This window comes from Oncorhynchus kisutch, unplaced genomic scaffold (genome assembly GCF_002021735.2).
Source record: "Oncorhynchus kisutch isolate 150728-3 unplaced genomic scaffold, Okis_V2 Okis06b-Okis10b_hom, whole genome shotgun sequence".
In the NCBI taxonomy this organism is placed as follows: Eukaryota; Metazoa; Chordata; class Actinopteri; order Salmoniformes; family Salmonidae; genus Oncorhynchus; species Oncorhynchus kisutch.
In genome coordinates this window covers 10,433,488-10,453,489 of record NW_022261983.1, presented here as the reverse complement: position 1 = coordinate 10,453,489, position 20,002 = coordinate 10,433,488, and the positions used below count along the sequence as shown (strand labels likewise).

The 20,002-nt window shown below is 42.6% G+C and overlaps 1 protein-coding gene across 4 annotated transcripts in view; it reads right to left on the bottom strand.

The window, feature by feature from the left end:
* Positions 1 to 380: 380 nt before the first annotated feature.
* The window catches only part of LOC109876890 (uncharacterized), a 38,031-nt gene continuing 18,409 nt past the window's right edge, over positions 381 to 20,002 (bottom strand). The window contains exons 8-15 of one of the 4 annotated variants that reach the window (XR_004206806.1): positions 16,993 to 17,166; positions 11,818 to 11,931; positions 11,605 to 11,718; positions 11,434 to 11,499; positions 8,857 to 10,949; positions 8,556 to 8,728; positions 1,666 to 1,839; positions 381 to 1,397 (exon numbers count right to left, since the gene is read on the bottom strand). Coding sequence is in view for 2 of the 4 variants with exons in the window: in XM_031813897.1 (XP_031669757.1) it covers positions 1,385 to 1,397; positions 1,666 to 1,839; positions 8,857 to 9,030; positions 9,186 to 10,949; positions 11,434 to 11,499; positions 11,605 to 11,718; positions 11,818 to 11,931; positions 16,993 to 17,166 (2,593 nt within the window). In the remaining 2 variants the exon portion in view is untranslated. The remainder of the gene's footprint in view (positions 1,398 to 1,665; positions 1,840 to 8,555; positions 8,729 to 8,856; positions 10,950 to 11,433; positions 11,500 to 11,604; positions 11,719 to 11,817; positions 11,932 to 16,992; positions 17,167 to 20,002) is intronic. The other 3 variants (XR_004206807.1, XM_031813897.1, XM_031813898.1) reach the window with 3 other exon arrangements.

Sequence of the window (20,002 nt, the reverse complement as noted above, 5' to 3'; positions counted from 1 at the left end):
ATAATATAAATGACTCATGAGATTAATTCAACTGTCATACATAATCATAACCCAAAATATAAGCTGGTTTTACTTCTGTTTGTTAACAATGTAATTGTAAACAAACACTGTATTGCCTCAAACATGGTTACATTTTAATATCAGGTATTGCATCCGTAACTCTGAATATGAGTTTGATACTGGTTACATTTCTCCAGCCCCATCCCTAAAAATCTTCACTAAAACAGTAGCAGCGTGACTTTGTTATAGTTTAAGCCGCCGATTGCCCCCTTTAAAGACATTGAGTTCACACAGTTAGGCCTATATGTAGTTATATGTGAGTATGAACATTCATGGCTGTGGAAACCAAGTCATTCAACTAATCACAGATTGACACAATGTCACACGGCAATAGGACAGTTTTACTTCATATATTTAAGGAACATGAAATACAGGTTACCATAGATTAACACACAGGGTCACATAGAATGTAAGAAATGCTACTTGTTTTAAACCCCAAGGTGCTACAATAAAAATACATCCAAGCAAGTAGTATTCAATAGTAGAAAAACTACAGAGGCCTATAATACACTGAAATAAAAAGATAGGTAAGACGTACAGCAGAGTTACTTGTAAGGACATAAACTATTCAAATATTATTTTTTGGGGGGTAAATGCTGAATATGTCGGCTCAGTTGGAAATTAACTTTACATTTCTATAGTGCAATCTGTACCGCTTCAGTTATACAGATTGAATAGCGCCCCAAGTCATACCCGGCAATAGGAATAACTAACTACTATTATTCATTTTACTGTTAAAATTAAATACTACTTATATTAAATTAATTGGACTATTATTCATTTGTATTATTCATTTTGAATATACAGTATATCAAAGATTAAAACAGGGTTACATACAATTTGAATAATTCTACATTACTATAATAAAATATATATATATATTTGTAACATGCTTTTCAAAAACCCAAGTTGCTACAATAAAAATCCAAGCAATTAGTACAACACACATGACAATCCAGACATCAAATACACTGAAATAAAGCTATCAGTCAGGGTAAGATGTACAACAGAGTTACTAGGAAGACAATAAGGTTGTTGAGAACATGTAACACTGGGTGCTGTAGTTGTCCTAGAGGGCAGGCAGTGTGTCCCCAGTGATGCATTTGTTGAGGGAGAGGTATTTTCCTGGCACCACTTCACCAGGGCTCTCTGATTGATTGAGCGATTAAAAAGGAGCTATCATTGTTGATTCGAAGCATTGAATATTTACATTCACGCACTTTGAAATTTATTTTGTAACTGTCCCTGAAGCATTTAACTGCAGCGCACTCCCACAACCAAGGATTTTGAGTTGAGGCCATTCCTTCACTGAATCTGTGAGCTGTCAATCATTTAACCTGGGAAGGAAAGAAGGGAAGTGGATCTAAGTCCTCATACAGCAGCATAGACATATAGGGGTCGTATTCACTAGACATCAAAGAGAAGAACACGGAACAAAACGGGCAGGAACTACCTGAACTTATCCAATAAGAAACTAGCATGTGTTGCAAAATGTTTCGCTACAGTTTGCACAAATGAATATGATCCGGGTGTCTGGATGTCTACAATGGCTAATTGTTCACTATATTACTGTGTTCATAAAACTGCGATCTTAAAAAAACTCACCGCAGTCTCTCCAGTGTATAGAGGGGATCCTCTTGTACAGAAGAGAGCAGCTTTACTCCAGAGACTCCTGGAGTATTGCCACTCAGGTCCAGCTCCTTCAGGTGGGAGGGGTTTGACCTCAGAGCTGAAGCAAGAGAAGCACAGCCTTCCTCTGTGATGCTGCAGCCTGACAGCCTGTGGAAAGTGAGGCAGAAAAGCGTAATTTTAATTTCATATGTTGAACCTTTTATTGAATTGAAATGAACACAACTAAACTGATCAATTTTGTCAAATAATGGACTGGTGCCCCGATTCATAATTTCATGTGATAATTGTACATACTCCATGACACATCTATACAAACTGCTGACAAAATGTATGCTACATCAGAGACCAAGGCCAAGATCACATGCTTCTTAAACAACAGGTGTAGACTAACAGTGAAATGCTAATTTATGGGTCCTTTTCCAAAAATTCAGTGTTAAAGATAAAAATTGAAATAGTGACAAGAGGAATTCTATCCAAGGCATTATAGGGCAGCGACTGGACAGTCGACAATACTGACAACATTTTGCCAACACTTGTAGAGATCCTATTCACTGTAAATGTAGCGCATGTCAACTCAAGCATAAATTACCTTTGTGACTTTTAATGTCGGCTGTCCAGTGCACCGCATTGGATTAAATCTGGGCACAAGTGAAACGTAAGTAAAACTCATTGGCTCAGCCTTCAACACCCTAGTACCCTCCAAGCTTATCATTAAGCTCAGGGATCTGGGTCTGAACCCCGCCCAGTGCATCTGGGTCCTGGACTTCCTGACAGTCGTCCCCAGCTGGTGAAGGTAGGAAAAAACGCCTCCACTGTGCTGATCAACACCGGGGCCCCACAAGGGTGCGTGCTCAGCCCCCACTGTACTTCCTGTTCACCCATGACTGCGTGGCCACGCCTCCAACTCAAATCATCAAATTTGCAGATGTCACAACAGTAGTAGGCCTGATTACCAACAACGACGAGACGGCCCTCTGAGTGTGGTGTCAGGAAAATAACCACTCACCCCCCCACCTAAAACACTCACAAACCTTTACAGATGCACAATCGAGAGCATCCTGTCGGGCTGTATCAGCGCCTGGTAGGCAACTGCACCGCCCTCAACCACAAGGCTCTCCAGAGAGTAGTGCGGTCTGCACAACGCATCACCAGGGGCAAACTAACTGCCCTCCAGGACATCTACAGCACCCGATGTCACGGAAAGGCCAAAAAGATCGAGGACAACAACCACCCAAGCCACTGCCTGTTCACCCCGCTATCATCCAGGCGAGGTCAGTACAGGTGCATCAAAGCTGGGACCGAGAGACAGAAGCTGTTTTTCAGTCTGATGGCCTTGAGATAGAAGCTGTTTTTCAATCTCAAGGCCATCAGACTGTTAAACAGCAATCACTAATATAGAGAGGCTGCTGCCAACATACAGACTCAAATCTCTGGCCACTTAAATACATGTAATAAAAGGTATCACTTGTGACTTTAAATAACGCCACTTTGATAATGTATACATATCCTACATTACTCATCTCCCATGTACAGTTGAAGTTGGAAGTTTACATACACCATAGACAAATACATTTGAACTCAGTTTTTCACAATTCCTGACATTTAATCCTAATAAAAATTCCCTGTTTTAGGTCAGGTAGAATCACCACTTTATTGTAAGAATGTGAAATGTCAGAATAGTAGAGAGAATGATTTATTTCAGCTTTTATTTCTTTCATCACATTCCCAGTGGGTCGGAAGTTTACATACACTCAATTAGTATTTGGTAGCATTGCCATTAAATTGTTTAACTTGGGTCAAACGTTTTGGGTAGCCTTCCACAAGCTTCCCACAATAAGTTGGGTGAACTTTGTCCCATTCCTCCTGACAGAGCTGGTGTAACTGAGTCAGGTTTGTAGGCCTCCTTGCTTGCACACGCTTTTTCAGTTCTGCCCACAAATGTTATATAGGATTGAGGTCGGGGCTTTGTGATGGTCACTCCAATACCTTGACTTGACCTTAAGCCATTTTGCCACAACTTTGGAAGTATGCTTGGGGTCATTGTCCATTTGGAAGACCCATTTGCTGCCAAGTTTTAACTTCCTGACTGATGTCTTGAGATGTTTCTTCAATATATCCACATAATTTTCCAAACTCATGATGCCATCTATTTTGTGAAGTGCACCAGTACCTCCTGCAGCAAAGCAACCCCACAACATGATGCTGCCACCACCGTGCTTCACGGCTGGGATGGTGTTCTTCGGCATGCAAGCCTCCCCCTTTTTCCTCCAAACATAACGATGGTCATTACGGCCAAACAGTTCTATTTTTGTTTCATCAGACCAGAGGACATTTCTCCAAAAAGTACGATCTTTGTCCCCGTGTGCAGATGCAAACCGTTGTCTGGCTTTTTTATGGCAGTTTTGGAGCAGTGGCTTCTTCCTTGCTGAGTGGCCTTTCAGGTTATGTCGATATCGGACTCGTTTTACTGTGGATACAGATCATTTTGTACCCGTTTCCTCCAGCATCTTCACAAGGTCCTTTGCTGTTGTTCTGGGATTTATTTGCACATTTCACACCAAAGTAAGTATTCGGTCTGGTAACATGACCGAATACAAACAGTGCAGCTATTCCCTCCGCAAGGCTATCAAACAAGCTAAGCGCCAGTACAGAGACAAAGTAGAATCTCAATTCAACGGCTCAGACACAAGAGGCATGTGGCAGGGTCTACAGTCAATCACAGACTACAGGAAGAAATCCAGCCCAGTCACGGACCAGGATGTCTTGCTCCCAGGCAGACTAAATAACTTTTTTGCCCGCTTTGAGGACAATACTGTGCCACTGACACGGCCTGCAACGAAAACATGCGGTCTCTCCTTCACTGCAGCCGAGGTGAGTAAGACATTTAAACGTGTTAACCCTCGCAAGGCTGCAGGCCCAGACGGCATCCCCAGTCGCGCCCTCAGAGCATGCGCAGACCAGCTGGCCGGTGTGTTTACGGACATATTCAATCAATCCCTATACCAGTCTGCTGTTCCCACATGCTTCAAGAGGGCCACCATTGTTCCTGTTCCCAAGAAAGCTAAGGTAACTGAGCTAAACGACTACCGCCCCGTAGCACTCACATCCGTCATCATGAAGTGCTTTGAGAGACTAGTCAAGGACCATATCACCTCCACCCTACCTGACACCCTAGACCCACTCCAATTTGCTTACCGCCCAAATAGGTCCACAGACGATGCAATCTCAACCACACTGCACACTGCCCTAACCCATCTGGACAAGAGGAATACCTATGTGAGAATGCTGTTCATCGACTACAGCTCGGCATTCAACACCATAGTACCCTCCAAGCTCGTCATCAAGCTCGAGACCCTGGGTCTCGACCCCGCCCTGTGCAACTGGGTACTGGACTTCCTGACGGGCCGCCCCCAGGTGGTGAGGGTAGGCAACAACATCTCCACCCCTCTGATCCTCAACACTGGGGCCCCACAAGGGTGCGTTCTGAGCCCTCTCCTGTACTCCCTGTTTACCCACGACTGCGTGGCCACGCACGCCTCCAACTCAATCATCAAGTTTGCGGACGACACAACAGTGGTAGGCTTGATTACCAACAACGACGAGACGGCCTACAGGGAGGAGGTGAGGGCCCTCGGAGTGTGGTGTCAGGAAAATAACCTCACACTCAACGTCAACAAAACTAAGGAGATGATTGTGGACTTCAGGAAACAGCGGAGGGAACACCCCCCTATCCACATCGATGGAACAGTAGTGGAGAGGGTAGCAAGTTTTAAGTTCCTTGGCATACACATCACAGACAAACTGAATTGGTCCACTCACACAGACAGCATCGTGAAGAAGGCGCAGCAGCGCCTCTTCAACCTCAGGAGGCTGAAGAAATTCGGCTTGTCACCAAAAGCACTCACAAACCTCTACAGATGCACAATCGAGAGCATCCTGGCGGGGTGTATCACCGCCTGGTATGGCAACTGCACCGCCCTCAACCGTAAGGCTATCCAGAGGGTAGTGAGGTCTGCACAACGCATCACCGGGGGCAAACTACCTGCCCTCCAGGACACCTACACCACCCGATGCTACAGGAAGGCCATAAAGATCATCAAGGACATCAACCACCCGAGCCACTGCCTGTTCACCCCGCTGTCATCCAGAAGGCGAGGTCAGTACAGGTGCATCAAAGCTGGGACCGAGAGACTGAAAAACAGCTTCTATCTCAAGGCCATCAGACTGTTAAACAGCCACCACTAACATTGAGTGGCTGCTGCCAACACACTGTCAATGACACTGACTCAACTCTAGCCACTTTAATAATGGGAATTGATGGGAAATTATGTAAATATATCACTAGCCACTTTAAACAATGCTACCTTATATAATGTTACTTACCCTACATTATTCATCTCATATGCATATGTATATACTGTACTCTATATCATCGACTGCATCCTTATGTAATACATGTATCACTAGCCACTTTAACTATGCCACTTTGTTTACATACTCATCTCATATGTTATACTGTACTCGATATCATCTACTGTATCTTGCCTATGCTGCTTTGTACCATCACTCATTCATATATCCTTATGTACATATTCCTTATCCCCTTACACTGTGTATAAGACAGTAGTTTTTTTGGAATTGTTAGTTAGATTACTTGTTCGTTATTACTGCATTGTCGGAACTAGAAGCACAAGCATTTCGCTACACTCGCATTAACATCTGCTAACCATGTGTATGTGACAAATAAAATTTGATTTGATTTGATTTCATCTCTAGGAGACAGAACGCGTCTCCTTCCTGAGCGGTGCGGAGGCTGCGTGGTCCTGTGGTGTTTACTTGCTTACTATTGTTTGTACAGATGAACGTAGTACCTTCAGGCGTTTGGAAATTGCTCCCAATGAACCAGACTTGTGGAGGTCTACCATTTTTGGGGTCTTGGCTGATTTCTTTTGATTTTCCCATGATGTCAAGCAAAGGGGAACTGAGTTTGAAGGTAGTCCTTGAAATACATCCATAGGTAAACCTCCAATTGACTCAAATGATGTCAATTAGCCTATCGGAAGCTTCTAAAGACATGACATAATTTTCTGGAATTTTCCAGACTGTTTAAAGGCACAGTCAACTTAGTGTATTTAAACTTCTGACCCACTGGAATTGTGATACAGTGAATAATAAGTGAAATAATCTGTCTGTAAATAATTGTTGAAAACATTACTTGTATCATGCACAAAGTAGATGTCCTAACCGACTTGCAAAAACTATAGTTTGTTAACTTTGTTAAGAAATGTGTGGAGTGGTTGAAAAACGAGTTTTAATGACTCCAACCTTAGTGTACATAAACTTCCGACTTCACCTGTATATACTGTATTCTATACAATCTACTGCATCTTGCCTATGCCACACGGCCATTGATCATCCATAGTCTTATTCATCCCTTCACATTTGTATGTATAAGGTAGTTGTTGTGAATTTGTTAGATTACTTGTTAGATATTACTGCATAGTCGGGAACTAGAAGCACAAGAATTTCGCTACATTCGCATTAACATCTGCTAACCATGTGTATGTGACCAATACAATTTGATTTGACATACTGTCCATAACGTCTATACATCCCATCACATATACCAGTGGAGGCTGCTGAGGGGAGGACGGCTCATAATAACGGCTGAAATGGAGCAAATAGAATGGCACAAGACGCCTGGAAACCATGGAAACCATGTGTTTGATACCATTCCACCGATTCTGCTCCAGTCACTACCATGAACCCGTCCTCCCCAATTCAGGTGCCACCAACCTCCTGTGACATATACACATACATGCATTTATATTATTTATTCTCCGGACTCCAACATTTCTTGTACTAATATTTATATATTTCTTGATTCTATATTTTATTTTTTTGATGTGTGTGTGTGTGTGTGTGTGTGTGTGTGTGTGTGTGTGTGTATTGTTGTGAATTGTTAGATATTACTGCACTGTAAGAGGACCTGTCACGTCCTGACCATAGAGAGCTCCTATTTTCTATGGTCGAGTAGGTCAGGGGGTGACTGTTTTTTTATCTAGTTATTATTTTCTATGTGGGTTCTAGTTTAGTTTTCTATGTTTGGGATGATTCCCAATTCGAGGCAGCTGGCTATCGTTGTCTCTAATTGGGGATCATATTAAGTAGTATTTTTCCACCTGTGTTTTATGGGATATTGTTTTGAGATAGTGTGTATTTTGAGTTAGTGCACGTAGCATCTCTGTAGTCACGGTTAGTTGTTAGTTTATTGTTTATTTGTTTGAGTTAGTGCACGTAGCATCTCTGTAGTCACGGTTAGTTGTTAGTTTATTGTTTATTTGTTTGAGTTAGTGCACATAGCATCTCTGTAGTCACGGTTAGTTTATTGTTTATTTGTTTATGCCTCTGCTTAGTTTCATTTTTATTAAATATTATGTGGAAACTCAACATTCGCTGCGCCTTCGTCCGTTTCTACAAACGAACGTGACAGGACCACAATGGGAATTAGTCCCAGACTGTATTGTGTGTTATCCTCCATGATTTAACAATGGAAATAAGTCCCAGACTTTGTGTGTTATCCTCCATGATCTAACAATGGAAATAAGTCCCAGACTTTATTGTGTGTTATCCTCCATGATCTAACAATGGAAATAAGTCCTAGACTGTATTGTGTGTTATCCTCCATGATTTTACTCGTGAGCATGTATGGCTTTTTCAAGTGCTTTGTGTGCTTGTTTTTCAAAATGCATAAACGTAACTAAGTTGGAACACAAGACTTTCGCTACACCCGCAATAACATCTGATAAATATGTGTATGCGACCAATACAATTAGATTTGATTTGATGAGGGATAGTTTTACCTCAGTGTCTCCAATTTACTTTGTGGATTCTCAAGTCCAGCACAGATGAATCTCACTCCTGAATCCTGGAGTTCATTTCCTCCAAATCTAGCTCTCTCAAACTTGAGATGCTTAAACTGAGAGTTGAAGCCAGCACCTCACAGGATTTCTCAGTTAGGTTGCAATCATTCAACCTGGAGAGATAATGCGGCTTAGTAACCCACACAAATCTATAACTACATTTACAACATGAAGAATGTACATCTTCATATTTACAACATCCACTTCACTTTGCAGTGGAGACAGTCACAATGTCACTCACTTCAATGTCTCCAGTTTACAGTGTGGATCCTCCAGTCCAGCAGAGAGCAGCTTCACTCCTGAATCCTGGAGTTTATTGCCACTCATGTCCAGCACTCTCAGACAGCATGAGTTGGATTTGAGAACAGAAGCTATTGCATCACAGCTTTTCTTGGTGAGTTTACATTTGTTCAGCCTGTGGAAAAAAAGGTGCATCTCAAGAAACACAGGTGCCAACAAAAAACCTCCCCTTAAGGACTGAGTTGTCAGCCTAAATGGTAATGCAAACAGATGTTCATTATTATGTTACATTAGCATGCTGTCTGGAATGTAATTTGACTAAGCACTTACAGGGCTGTTCTAGAGGATCTGACAACTGGGAGAAGTTTGAGAAGAGATTCATCTGATCTGATGTATTTCTTCAGGTCAAACACATCCAGCTTCTCGGAGGTCATTAACATGAAGACCAGAGCTGACCACTGTCCAGATGAGAGTTTAGATTTTGAGAGACTTCCTGATCTCAGGTAGCTTTGGATCTCCTCCACTAGAGAATGATCATTCAGTTCATTCAGACAGTGGAACAGATTGATGCACCTCTGCAGGGGGAGGTTCTTCCTGATCTTCTCCTTGATGTACTTGACTGTTTTCTTGTTGCTCTGTGATCTGCTTCCTGTCTGTGTCAGTAGGCCTTGTAGGAGATGCTGATTGGACTGCAGTGAAAGGCCTAGAAGGAAGCGGAGGAAAAGGTCCAGCTGGCCATTTTCAAACTGCAAGGCCTTGTCCACTGCATCTTGGTATAGTTTGTTTTTGCGGAGGGATCTCTCTTTAGCCATCAGATTGTTGTTGTTGTTAGTGAACATGAGGAACACATATAGTGCAGCCAGAAACTCCTGGATACTCAGATGTACAAAGCCGTACACCTTCATCTGGTTAAGCCCAGACTCTTCCCTGAAGATCTGAGTGCACACTCCAGAGTACACAGACGCATCCTTGATGTCAATGCCACACTCTCTCAGGTCTTCCTCATAGAATATCAGATGGCCTTTTTCTAGCTGTTGAAAAGCCAATTTTCCCAGTGCCTGAATCATCTCTTTATCCCAGTGAGAATCGTTGGCATGCTCTACAGGATATTTCTGAGTCCTCAGTTTTGACAGGAAGATCATGAGGTGAGTGTACATTTGAGTCAGATTCTTGGGGATCTCTCGACTCTCTGCTTCAACCAATAGTCTCTCTAGGACAGTGGCTGAAATCCAACAGAAGACGGGAATGTGGCACATGATGTGGAGGCTCCTTGACGTCTTTATGTGTGAGATGATTCTGCTGGCCAGGTCCTCCTCACCGATTCTCTTCCTGAAGTACTCCTCCTTCTGTGGGTCATTAAACCCTCGTACCTCTGTCACCTGGTCAACACACTCAGGAGGGATCTGATTGGCTGCTGCGGGTCGGGATGTTATCCAAATGTGAGCACAGGGAAGCAGATTCCCTTTGATGAGGTTTGTCAGCAACACATCCACTGAAGTTGACTCTGTGACATCACAGCAGATCTTATTATTCTGGAAGTCTAAAGGAAGGCGACATTCATCCAGACCATCAAAAACAAACACAATATTTTTGTTTTCTGAGATTTCTGATTTGTTTGTTTCTATAAAGGAGTGATGTAGTAGTTCTATCAGACTTAGATTTTTATCTCTCATCAAGTTCAGATCCCGAAAAGGAAGTGGGAAGATGATCTGGATGTCTTGATTTGCTTTTCCTTCAGTCCAGTCCAACATGAACTTCAGCACAGACACTGTTTTTCCAATGCCAGCAACTCCCCTTGTCAGCACTGTTCTGATAGACTTGTCTTGTCCAGGTAAGGGTTTGAAGATGTCATTGAGTTGGATTGATGTCTCTTGTTCTACTGGAAACCTGCATGCTGTCTCAATCTGTCTCACCTCATGTTCATAATTAACCTCTCCACTTCCACCTTGTGTGATGTAGAGCTCTGTGTTGATGTTGTTAAGAGTTGTCGTTTTGGATTGATCCTCAAAGCCTTCAAATAAAGAATATGCCCTATTCTTCAAGTAGGATTTCATTTTCTCCTGGATTTCTGTCTTAGTGGATATGGTTATGTACCTATATGTGGAAAAGAAAGATGTTCCTTGTTGAATTGAATTTCATTTATTTGGGTAAAAAAAAATATATATATATATAACCTAGATGTGATCAACGATGAAACAGTACAGGGTTTGACATCAGTACAGGGTTTGACATCCTAGAGTTAGCTCGGCTAAGATTAAATCACAAAATGTACTGCATTTACTGGGTGACAACGCACTCCGCATCTCCTGATAGTTACACTAAATCTTGGGTACAGTTTCACTATTATAGTCATTATGCTATTTGTTTTTACATTTATAGTATAATGTCACACTGAATGATGGTGTCAGGTAAACAATTCAAATCCTAAAACAAGCTAAATGAGGCATCCTGAATGATGAACTGGATGCTATTATCTGGAAATGCACAGAGTAAAGGTACTAGATGTCATCAGACACATGGCTGGTGAATATAATCAGTAGAAAATAGGTAGGATGCAGTGTAAACTGCGATCACTCACACTTTGTCATCAGTAGGGACTCTGGGTTGGTGATCCATTGACTGGTCATTCTCCTCAGAGATACTGCTGGGTAAAATAAGCACAGAGCAATAACATCAGTCTTCATCTATACAGAAGATGCTAAATAAAAGGAAATGCCATAATCAAACACCATGTTATGTCTCAGTTCACCTTTTCCCAGTGAATAATTCTCCATAACTGAAGAGAATAGGAAGTCCCATTGACTTGTCACTCTTCATTGAGACACAGCTTGGTACAGGTGAGACTAGTCGGTCTGTCTTGATCCTGTTAAAAGCCACAGGAGCAGAAATAATTAACCTTCCCTCAGAACCCCCACAGAAGAAACCAGAAAAAGCATAATATATCGGAAGCACAAGGTCTCACCTTTGTTCAGTGGAAAAGTCTCCCTCCCTGAAGTGAATAGGAGGTAGCATAGAGATGTCACTCTTCATGGAGACACAGCTAGGTACAGGTGAGACTGGTCTGTGTGTCTTGATCCTGTATAAAGCAGGATGTGAGTTTACAACATACACTCTTAGAAAAAAGGGTTCCAAAAGGGTTCTTCGGCTGTCCCCATAGGGGAACCCTTTGAAGAACCCTCTAACCGATTTTGGTTACAGGTAGAACACTTTTGGGTTCATTGTAGAACCTCTGTGGAAAGGGTTCTGCATAGAACCCCAAAATGTTCTACCTGGAACCACAAAGGGTTCTCCCATGGGAACAGCTGAAGAGCACCTTTTCTCTAAGTGAGTAGGAGAGTTTGAACACATCTCAGATTTTTGTAACTGTCCTTGTTATGGTTACTTCTATTTGTCATCAGTCTAAATGCTCATAACAACTAGTTACAGGTTAGTGAGATATTACATGTGTCTCCAACAAAATGCCTGATTCACTTGATCTATTGCATGAAATAAAGACATATCACAACAATACTGACTTGTTAGATAGTTGTTACAAACTCTCAGCTCCTTCACACCTATTTGATGATCTTACCTCTTAAGTTCACTATTAGTGTCCTGTTCTGTAGGAAAACTCCTTTTAGGGGACAACGCTCCCTCACTCCCTGACAAACTCACTCCAGAAGCAGTGACTTCTTCTTCAGTCTTTTTACAGATACTAGAAGGAGGGCCTCCCCTCTCTTCTTTCTCCCCAGAGAGACTCATTCTAGAGGGAGTGCTTTTCTCCTATTTCTTCCCAGAGAGACTCATTTTGACTCCTTGTAGACCCTGTTATATAAGGAGGTGGAGCTTTTGTCATTCAACAAGAGTCTTTCAACATCCAACTGTCATTTGGCAGAAGCATTCTGCAAATAAGCATTTATCTTCGTTTATGATTTCATTATAGGACAACAAAGCAAAACATGGAGCAATGACTTTGATGCTGATAGCCTGAGGAAACCTAAGGAGAGAATATTCCAGAAAATATATCAGTTTTGAATCCCAGCCCGAGTGAAATGTAAGTTAAACTTACCTCAGTGTCACCAATTTACATAGCAGATTCCAGGGGTGCCACTTTTGTTTTAGAAGTGGTGGGGACATAACCTGGCGAGGGTCTGGGGGAGGATGCCCAATTTCTTTGGCCATCTAAAGCTAATTTCCTGCATTTTTACAAAATCCAATATGCTGTCTCTATTTAGAACAAAAAGTCAGCAGAAATGCCCCAAGTCATCAAGCTAAGTAAGAGATCATTATTACATATGTTTAAAAGACTGACTGAACAAAGGTCATTCAATAATACACATTGTGTTGCACCTTTAACCAAGAGCCTAACAAATGAACAACTCTTACAGATATACAACAACAACAAATCCTCTATCAGATTTCAGCCAGGCCGACCAGCAGTCCGACCAGCAGACCGACCAGCCAGGCCGACCAGCCAGGCCGACCAGCCAGACCGACCAGCCAGGCCGACCAGCAGACCGACCAGCCAGGCCGACCAGCCAGACCGACCAGCCAGGCCGACCAGCCAGCCCGACCAGCCAGGCCGACCAGCCGACCGACCAGCCAGCCCGACCAGCCAGCCCGACCAGCCAGCCCGACCAGCCAGCCCGACCAGCCAGGCCGACCAGCCAGGCCGACCAGCCAGCCCGACCAGCCAGCCCGACCAGCCGACCGACCAGCCAGCCTGACCAGCCAGGCCGACCAGCCCGACCAGCCAGCCTGACCAGCCAGCCTGACCAGCCAGACCGACCAGCCCGACCAGCCAGACCGACCAGCCAGACCGACCAGCCAGGCCGACCAGCCCGACCAGCCGACCGACCAGCCAGCCTGACCAGCCAGACCGACCAGCCCGACCAGCCAGCCCGAGCCACCTGCACGCCTGACCCCCACCAGTCTAGTCAATAACTCAACTCTCCCAAAACAATTGCCTTCCCAGTTCACACCTTACATTTCTTTCATTCCCAAGGGAAAGGTTTGGAAACAAAAAACTAAAACAAAAAACCCCACATAAACCTTAAATGTACATTAACACACAGAAACAGCCAATCCTCCATATAATTAATCGCATAGGACTAATAGTACTGTAGAGCTATTTCTACTTGCAGACAATATAGCTGGGTCACCCCGACCTGACCCTAGGGGTCCACCACCCTGCAGCGTCCCAACCCAACACATCCCACTCAGCTTTAGGATCTAAGTGAAACATTCATTATTGGTTTTCGGGTGTGTTAGGCCAGAGTGACAACCCACAGGACGGCAGACCCCCAGGGCCAGGACTGAGCAGACCCCCAGGGCCAGGACTGAGCAGACCCCCAGGGCCAGGACTGAGCAGCCCAGCAGCTAGGGATTACCTGAATACGTATTTCCCCTCATGTGGCATGTTTTCACTACAGACCCCGTTAGTCGTACTGTATTCCATATAAGGCATTCAGATCTTATGAACGTTGCCCAGTATACCCTTAACTGGTAATAAATACAATCTAGTGATACATAACTTGACATTGTGGGAGGATAACCAACCTTCCAATTAATGGCAATGCATTTCTTAGCCGCTATAAAATGCTAGGTTACACAGTTTCTTCAGATAACAGTCTCCAGTATCAACATTTCCAAGCAAACAAAAACAGGGATAAGGGAGAATCTGTAGACATGCTGAGATAAAAGAACATGCGCTTTGCCAGAATTCATCCAGCCTTCACAAGACCATAACATATGCAGATATGTCTCCTTTCGTATTTTACACCTCCCGCAGAGGAATTACACTGGCATATAGTACATTCTATGGATGGTCTTAAACTGCACTAACTTATGTCTGAGATGATATGAACCTGACTGGGCATTCACATACAGTGGGGCAAAAAAGTATTTAGTCAGCCACCAATTGTGCAAGTTCTCCCACTTAAAAATATGAAATTTTCATCATAGGTACACTTCAACTATGACAGACAAAATTAGAAAAAAGAAAATCACATTGTAGGATTTTTAATGAATTTATTTGTGTCATCGGGAAAAGCCTTTATCAACCCTTGATAAACGATGGAAATCAACTTGAGGTTTGTCAGACTGCCTTAAAATATAATATGGCTTGTCCAGTGTTTGCTGCACAGAGAGAACAAAGTATTGTATCTGCACTAATTCACTTCACCTTTGTCACCAACTAGTCTTCCCTGGCTGCCTGACACTGCTGAGACCCCTGTCACTGTCTGATCTGTGGTGGCATATTTCAGCTTTACCAAATGAGGAGCGTTACAGACTACACACCAGGCAGAGTTATACTTAAACTACATCTTTAGGAACAGGGTTTTGTTCTTTCTGGATTCCATTAGAATGACATCACAGAGAAAGGGACAGGACAACAACTCTCACAATTCCAACTACTGAATCCTGCAAGACACTGTTCGTAATTATACAACTACCTTTGTTGCCAAAGTGGAGATGCTGAAATAATTGTTTTGCCCGTGCTACAGAAGTCTATATCGGTTACCTAATACAGGAGTAGTAAAGGCCCAGTCCACTACATTTGTGAAAATAATATATGTACAAAAAAATACAGATTGCTGCAGCACCCCTACTTCCTGTCGCTATGTCTACCTATCTTCTGTCTAATGCAAATCATTTTCCAAACTACAATGGGCTGAAGTTTGTCTCTTGTGCGCATTTCTACCTGATGTCCCTAATTGACTCCATTTTCAAGTTAACGCTTTTTAGGTGCTCTTTCCCACGAAAACACCGGTGATCAGGTTCAACAAGTCTGTCAACCTCCAACTTCTCACAGTTATTGTTTTCAACCGTCCAAGACGGGGGGAGGGGAAGGCGCTTCCCAAACTGTTCACTAAGCATTACTGCTATAGGACAACACCCATGAAAACATTTAGCAGCACAAAGACTCGAGTTACTGCCAACCATCAAGATTAAAACTGCTTTCAGAGGGCATAACCTTTCTATCAAAATAAACCATTTGCAATGGAAATTACCATCAGTTCTTGTAGGACAAGTTTAGGCAGGCATATCCAGGCTACTTCCCCATTTCCCCCATTACTCCATTACAAGACATTGTCCACTTACTGAACTACGCTATGGAAATGTACACCGGTGTACACACACACACACCATTCAAATGATTTTAAAAGTGCAATCTATTCTCCCTTCATTTAAGTAGCCTAATCACTGATCGGATCTGATTGTGGAAGTGAATGGAGCCTTTTTGTTCACCTGTCCAATTATGTCAAATCAGTGATTCTGTGAAGGAATAAGAACAAGGCTGAAATACCCAGTCGTAGTCTTCTACTACCAAGTCTCATTTTCACTTGGCTTTTGGAACAAACAATTAACAAACATGAGAAATTCAGAAAATGTAGATTTGGAAAATCCATATGAAAATGCAATGTGAGAGGCAGGACACTTTATAACAAGGCAACAGTAAGCAGGTTGTCCCCAACGAATGATGCAGTACCCCCCCCCCCCCCCCCCCACACACACACACACACACACACACACACACACACACAGAGCAGTACGGAGCTGCTGAGACTGCATGTCTCTCTGCTTTACTGACCAACCAGAAGACCCACAATGAGATGTTCATTGTCTTTCTGTGAATAGGTCAGACTGTCATTGTCCTTATAAAAGGAGGGCTTTTTACTAAGCTAACAGAACACACTGAACTACAGTCAATATGTATAGACATGATGGATATAACATGATGTCATTATAAAAGGAGGGCTTTTTATAAGCTAACAGAACACACACTACACTGACACGCAACAGAAACAGCACACATCAACGAACATCAGACCACATTTACATATATTTACATTTTAATCAAATCAAGGACTTGGATCTGAGGCCAGTGCTCCATAGCATAACAGTGAGCTTTCAATAACGAAGCCTGGGAAGGAACGAAGTCGTCGCTCTAAGTCCTCATACAGCAGCATAGACATATAGGGGTCGTATTCACTAGACATCAAAGAGAAGAACACTGAGCAAAACTGGCAGGAACTACCTGAACTTATTCAATAAGAAACTAGCATGTGTTGAATATGACTCAGTGTCTGGATGTCTACAATGGCTTACTGATCACTATATCAGTGTGCTCATGAACCTGATCAGTAAAACTCACTGCAGTGTCTCCAGTGTATAGAGGGGATCCTCTCGTACAGAAGAGAGCAGCTTTACTCCAGAGACTCCTAGAGTATTTCCACTCAGGTCCAGCTCCTTCAGGTGGGAGGGGTTTGACCTCAGAGCTGAAGCAAGAGAAGCACAGCCTTCCTCTGTGATGCTGCAGCCTGACAGCCTGTGGAAAGTGAGGGAGAAAATATACACAATATAAAAACTTCCAGAAAATATGTCCGTTTTGCATCTAAAGACAATACAATCAATGGTAAAAACTGAAATTGCCTTCAATTATGACATCAGAGACCAAGGCCCAATTATGACATCAGAGACCAAGGCAGGAATTGAATCAGCAGTGCACTGGAAAGCTGACAATGCTGACAATATGTTTCCATTGTTTGTGGAAATCTCATTCAATCTAAATGTCGACTCAAGCATTACCTTTGAAAGTCGCATTGTCAGTTGTCCAGTGCACTGCCTTGGATTAAATCCAGGACCAAGTGAAATGTAAGTTAAACTCCATAAGGGTTGCCTTACCTCAGTGTCTCCAATTTACACTGTGGATTCTCAAGTCCAGCACAGATGAATCTCACTCCTGAATCCTGGAGTTTCTTTCCTCCCAGGTCAAGCTCTCTCAAACTTGAGTGTCACACCCTGACCATAGTTTGCTTTGTATGTTTCTATGTTTTGTTTGTTCAGGGTGTGATCTGAGTGGGCATTCTATGTTGTGTGTCTTGTTTGTCTGTTTCTGTGTTTGGCCTGATATGGTTCTCAATCAGAGGCAGGTGTTAGTCATTGTCTCTGATTGGGAACCATATTTAGGTAGCCTGTTTGGTGTTGGGTTTTGTGGGTGATTGTCTCCTGTGTCAGTGGTTGTTCCACACGGGACTGGTTTGGGTTTACACGTTTGTTGTTGTAGTTTATTCATGTATAGTTTGTTTATTAAAAACAAACATGAATTTCAACCACGCTGCATTTTGGTCCTCCTCTCCTTCGACGGAAGAATCCCGTTACATTGAGGTGTTTGAGCTGAGAGTTGAAGCCAGCATTCATTCAACCTGGAGAGAGATGATGCAAATAAGTAATCCACACAAATCTATAACTAAATTAACCAGGTTTCCATCCAACCTTTATGTGTGCAAAGTACATTTTGGATAAAAAATGTCATGACAGGCCTGATGGAAACAGCAAATTTGTTGGTAAACCTTCCAAATGTCAACAAAACAAAATATGCTAGCCTCCCGAGTGGCGCAGCGGTCTAAGCCACTGCATCGCAGTGCTAGAGGAGTGACTACAGATCCCGGTTTGATCCGGTTGTAGTAGAATGAGACGGCGCACAATTGGCACAGCGTCATCCGGGTTAGGGAAGGGTTTGGCCTGCTGGGATGTCCTTGTCCCATCGCGCTCTACTGACTACTTGTGACGGCCAGGCGCATGAACGCTGACTTCGGTCACTTAGCTGTACGGTGTTTCCTCCGACACATTCAAATCAAATCGTTATTTGTCTCACGTGCCGAATACAACAGGTGTAGACCTTACAGTGAAATGCTTACAAGCCCTTAACTAACAATGCAGTTGTAAGAAAAATGTGTTTTAAGGAAAGAAATTAGTAAAAAATAAGAAATAAAGTTACAAATAAGGAATGAGCAGTAAAATAACAGTAGTCAGGCTATATACAGGGTTACTATACTATATACAGGGTTACTATACTATATACAGGGTTACTATACTATATACAGGGTTACTATACTATATACAGGGTTACTATACTATTTTCTACTGTATTATTGACTGTATGTTTTGTTTATTCCATGTGTGCTTTATCTTGGCCAGGTCGCAGTTGCAAATGAGAACTTGTTCTCAACTAGCCTACCTGGTTAAATAAAGGTGAAATTAAAAAAAATATATATCTTTCATACGAATCCTAACCTTGTGACCCATTCCACACATCTGTTGTTTGTCATGTAGACTAAGGGGGTGTATATTTGCTATAAAAGTTATTTGTATCGTTTGTCTAGAGGCTCTCGATGAATCATCTAAGTGTGGTTTGTCGACCAGCAATCGTTATTGCAAAGCACTCACATCATTAACTTGTGTGTGGGTGTGACATGCTTTCCTTATTAATAAGTGAATAAAGATTTAGTTTAAGTATAACTCTGACTTGATAAGTGTGATAAGTTTGTATCTCCTCATTTGATAGTAAAGAAATGAACCACCACAATAGTGGTCTCCCGAGTAGCACAGCGGTCTAAGGCACTGCATCAATAAACTCTCAATTTAATTTAGCGAATAAAGTCAACATTTTGAGAATAAAGTTGACATTTTGAGAATAAAGTTGCAGTTATATTTAATGATTAAAATTGGGGATTTTGTTAATTGCATGTCTACCTTGTTGCCTGTTGCTGTGTGTGCGCCACTGTTGGAATACCTGAGTTAGATGATCTGGTGAAACTATACTTTAGAATTGGCTTCAGTAACAAGGAAATCCTTGCTCTTTTAGCACATAATAACCATCATATTATAAGTATTAGGACCAGGAAGAGGTTGTACCACCGATTATTTTCAGAAGGAGAACCCATGGTTACATACGGTATTAGGTAGAGACGGACAGGCTGTGTGTGTATGCAGGTGTGTGTGTGGCTGGTGAAAAGTAGGGGAAAACAAAACAAATGGCCATCAATCTAACGATCTAACACACTTGTTTGAACAGGCGTCACTGCACACTCACGTTTATTAATCTACTGATCTAAAAACACACGCACACACACACACACATCCCAACTTTCCCCCTGGCAATTTCATACTATCATACACTCTTCTAACGGCCAAAGTGCGGTATGAGCACAAACAAAAAACATTCTCATCTCTGAATGTGAAGAGAACTGGGGTTGAGTCCGTGTCAGTCTGCTGTCCCAATTTCGTTACAACGTTCTGCTGCGTAGTTTAGGACAAAACTTCTGTGCATAATAGCAACTATTAATGACCTTATCCATGGTGCTTTACTAGGAGTAGTATTT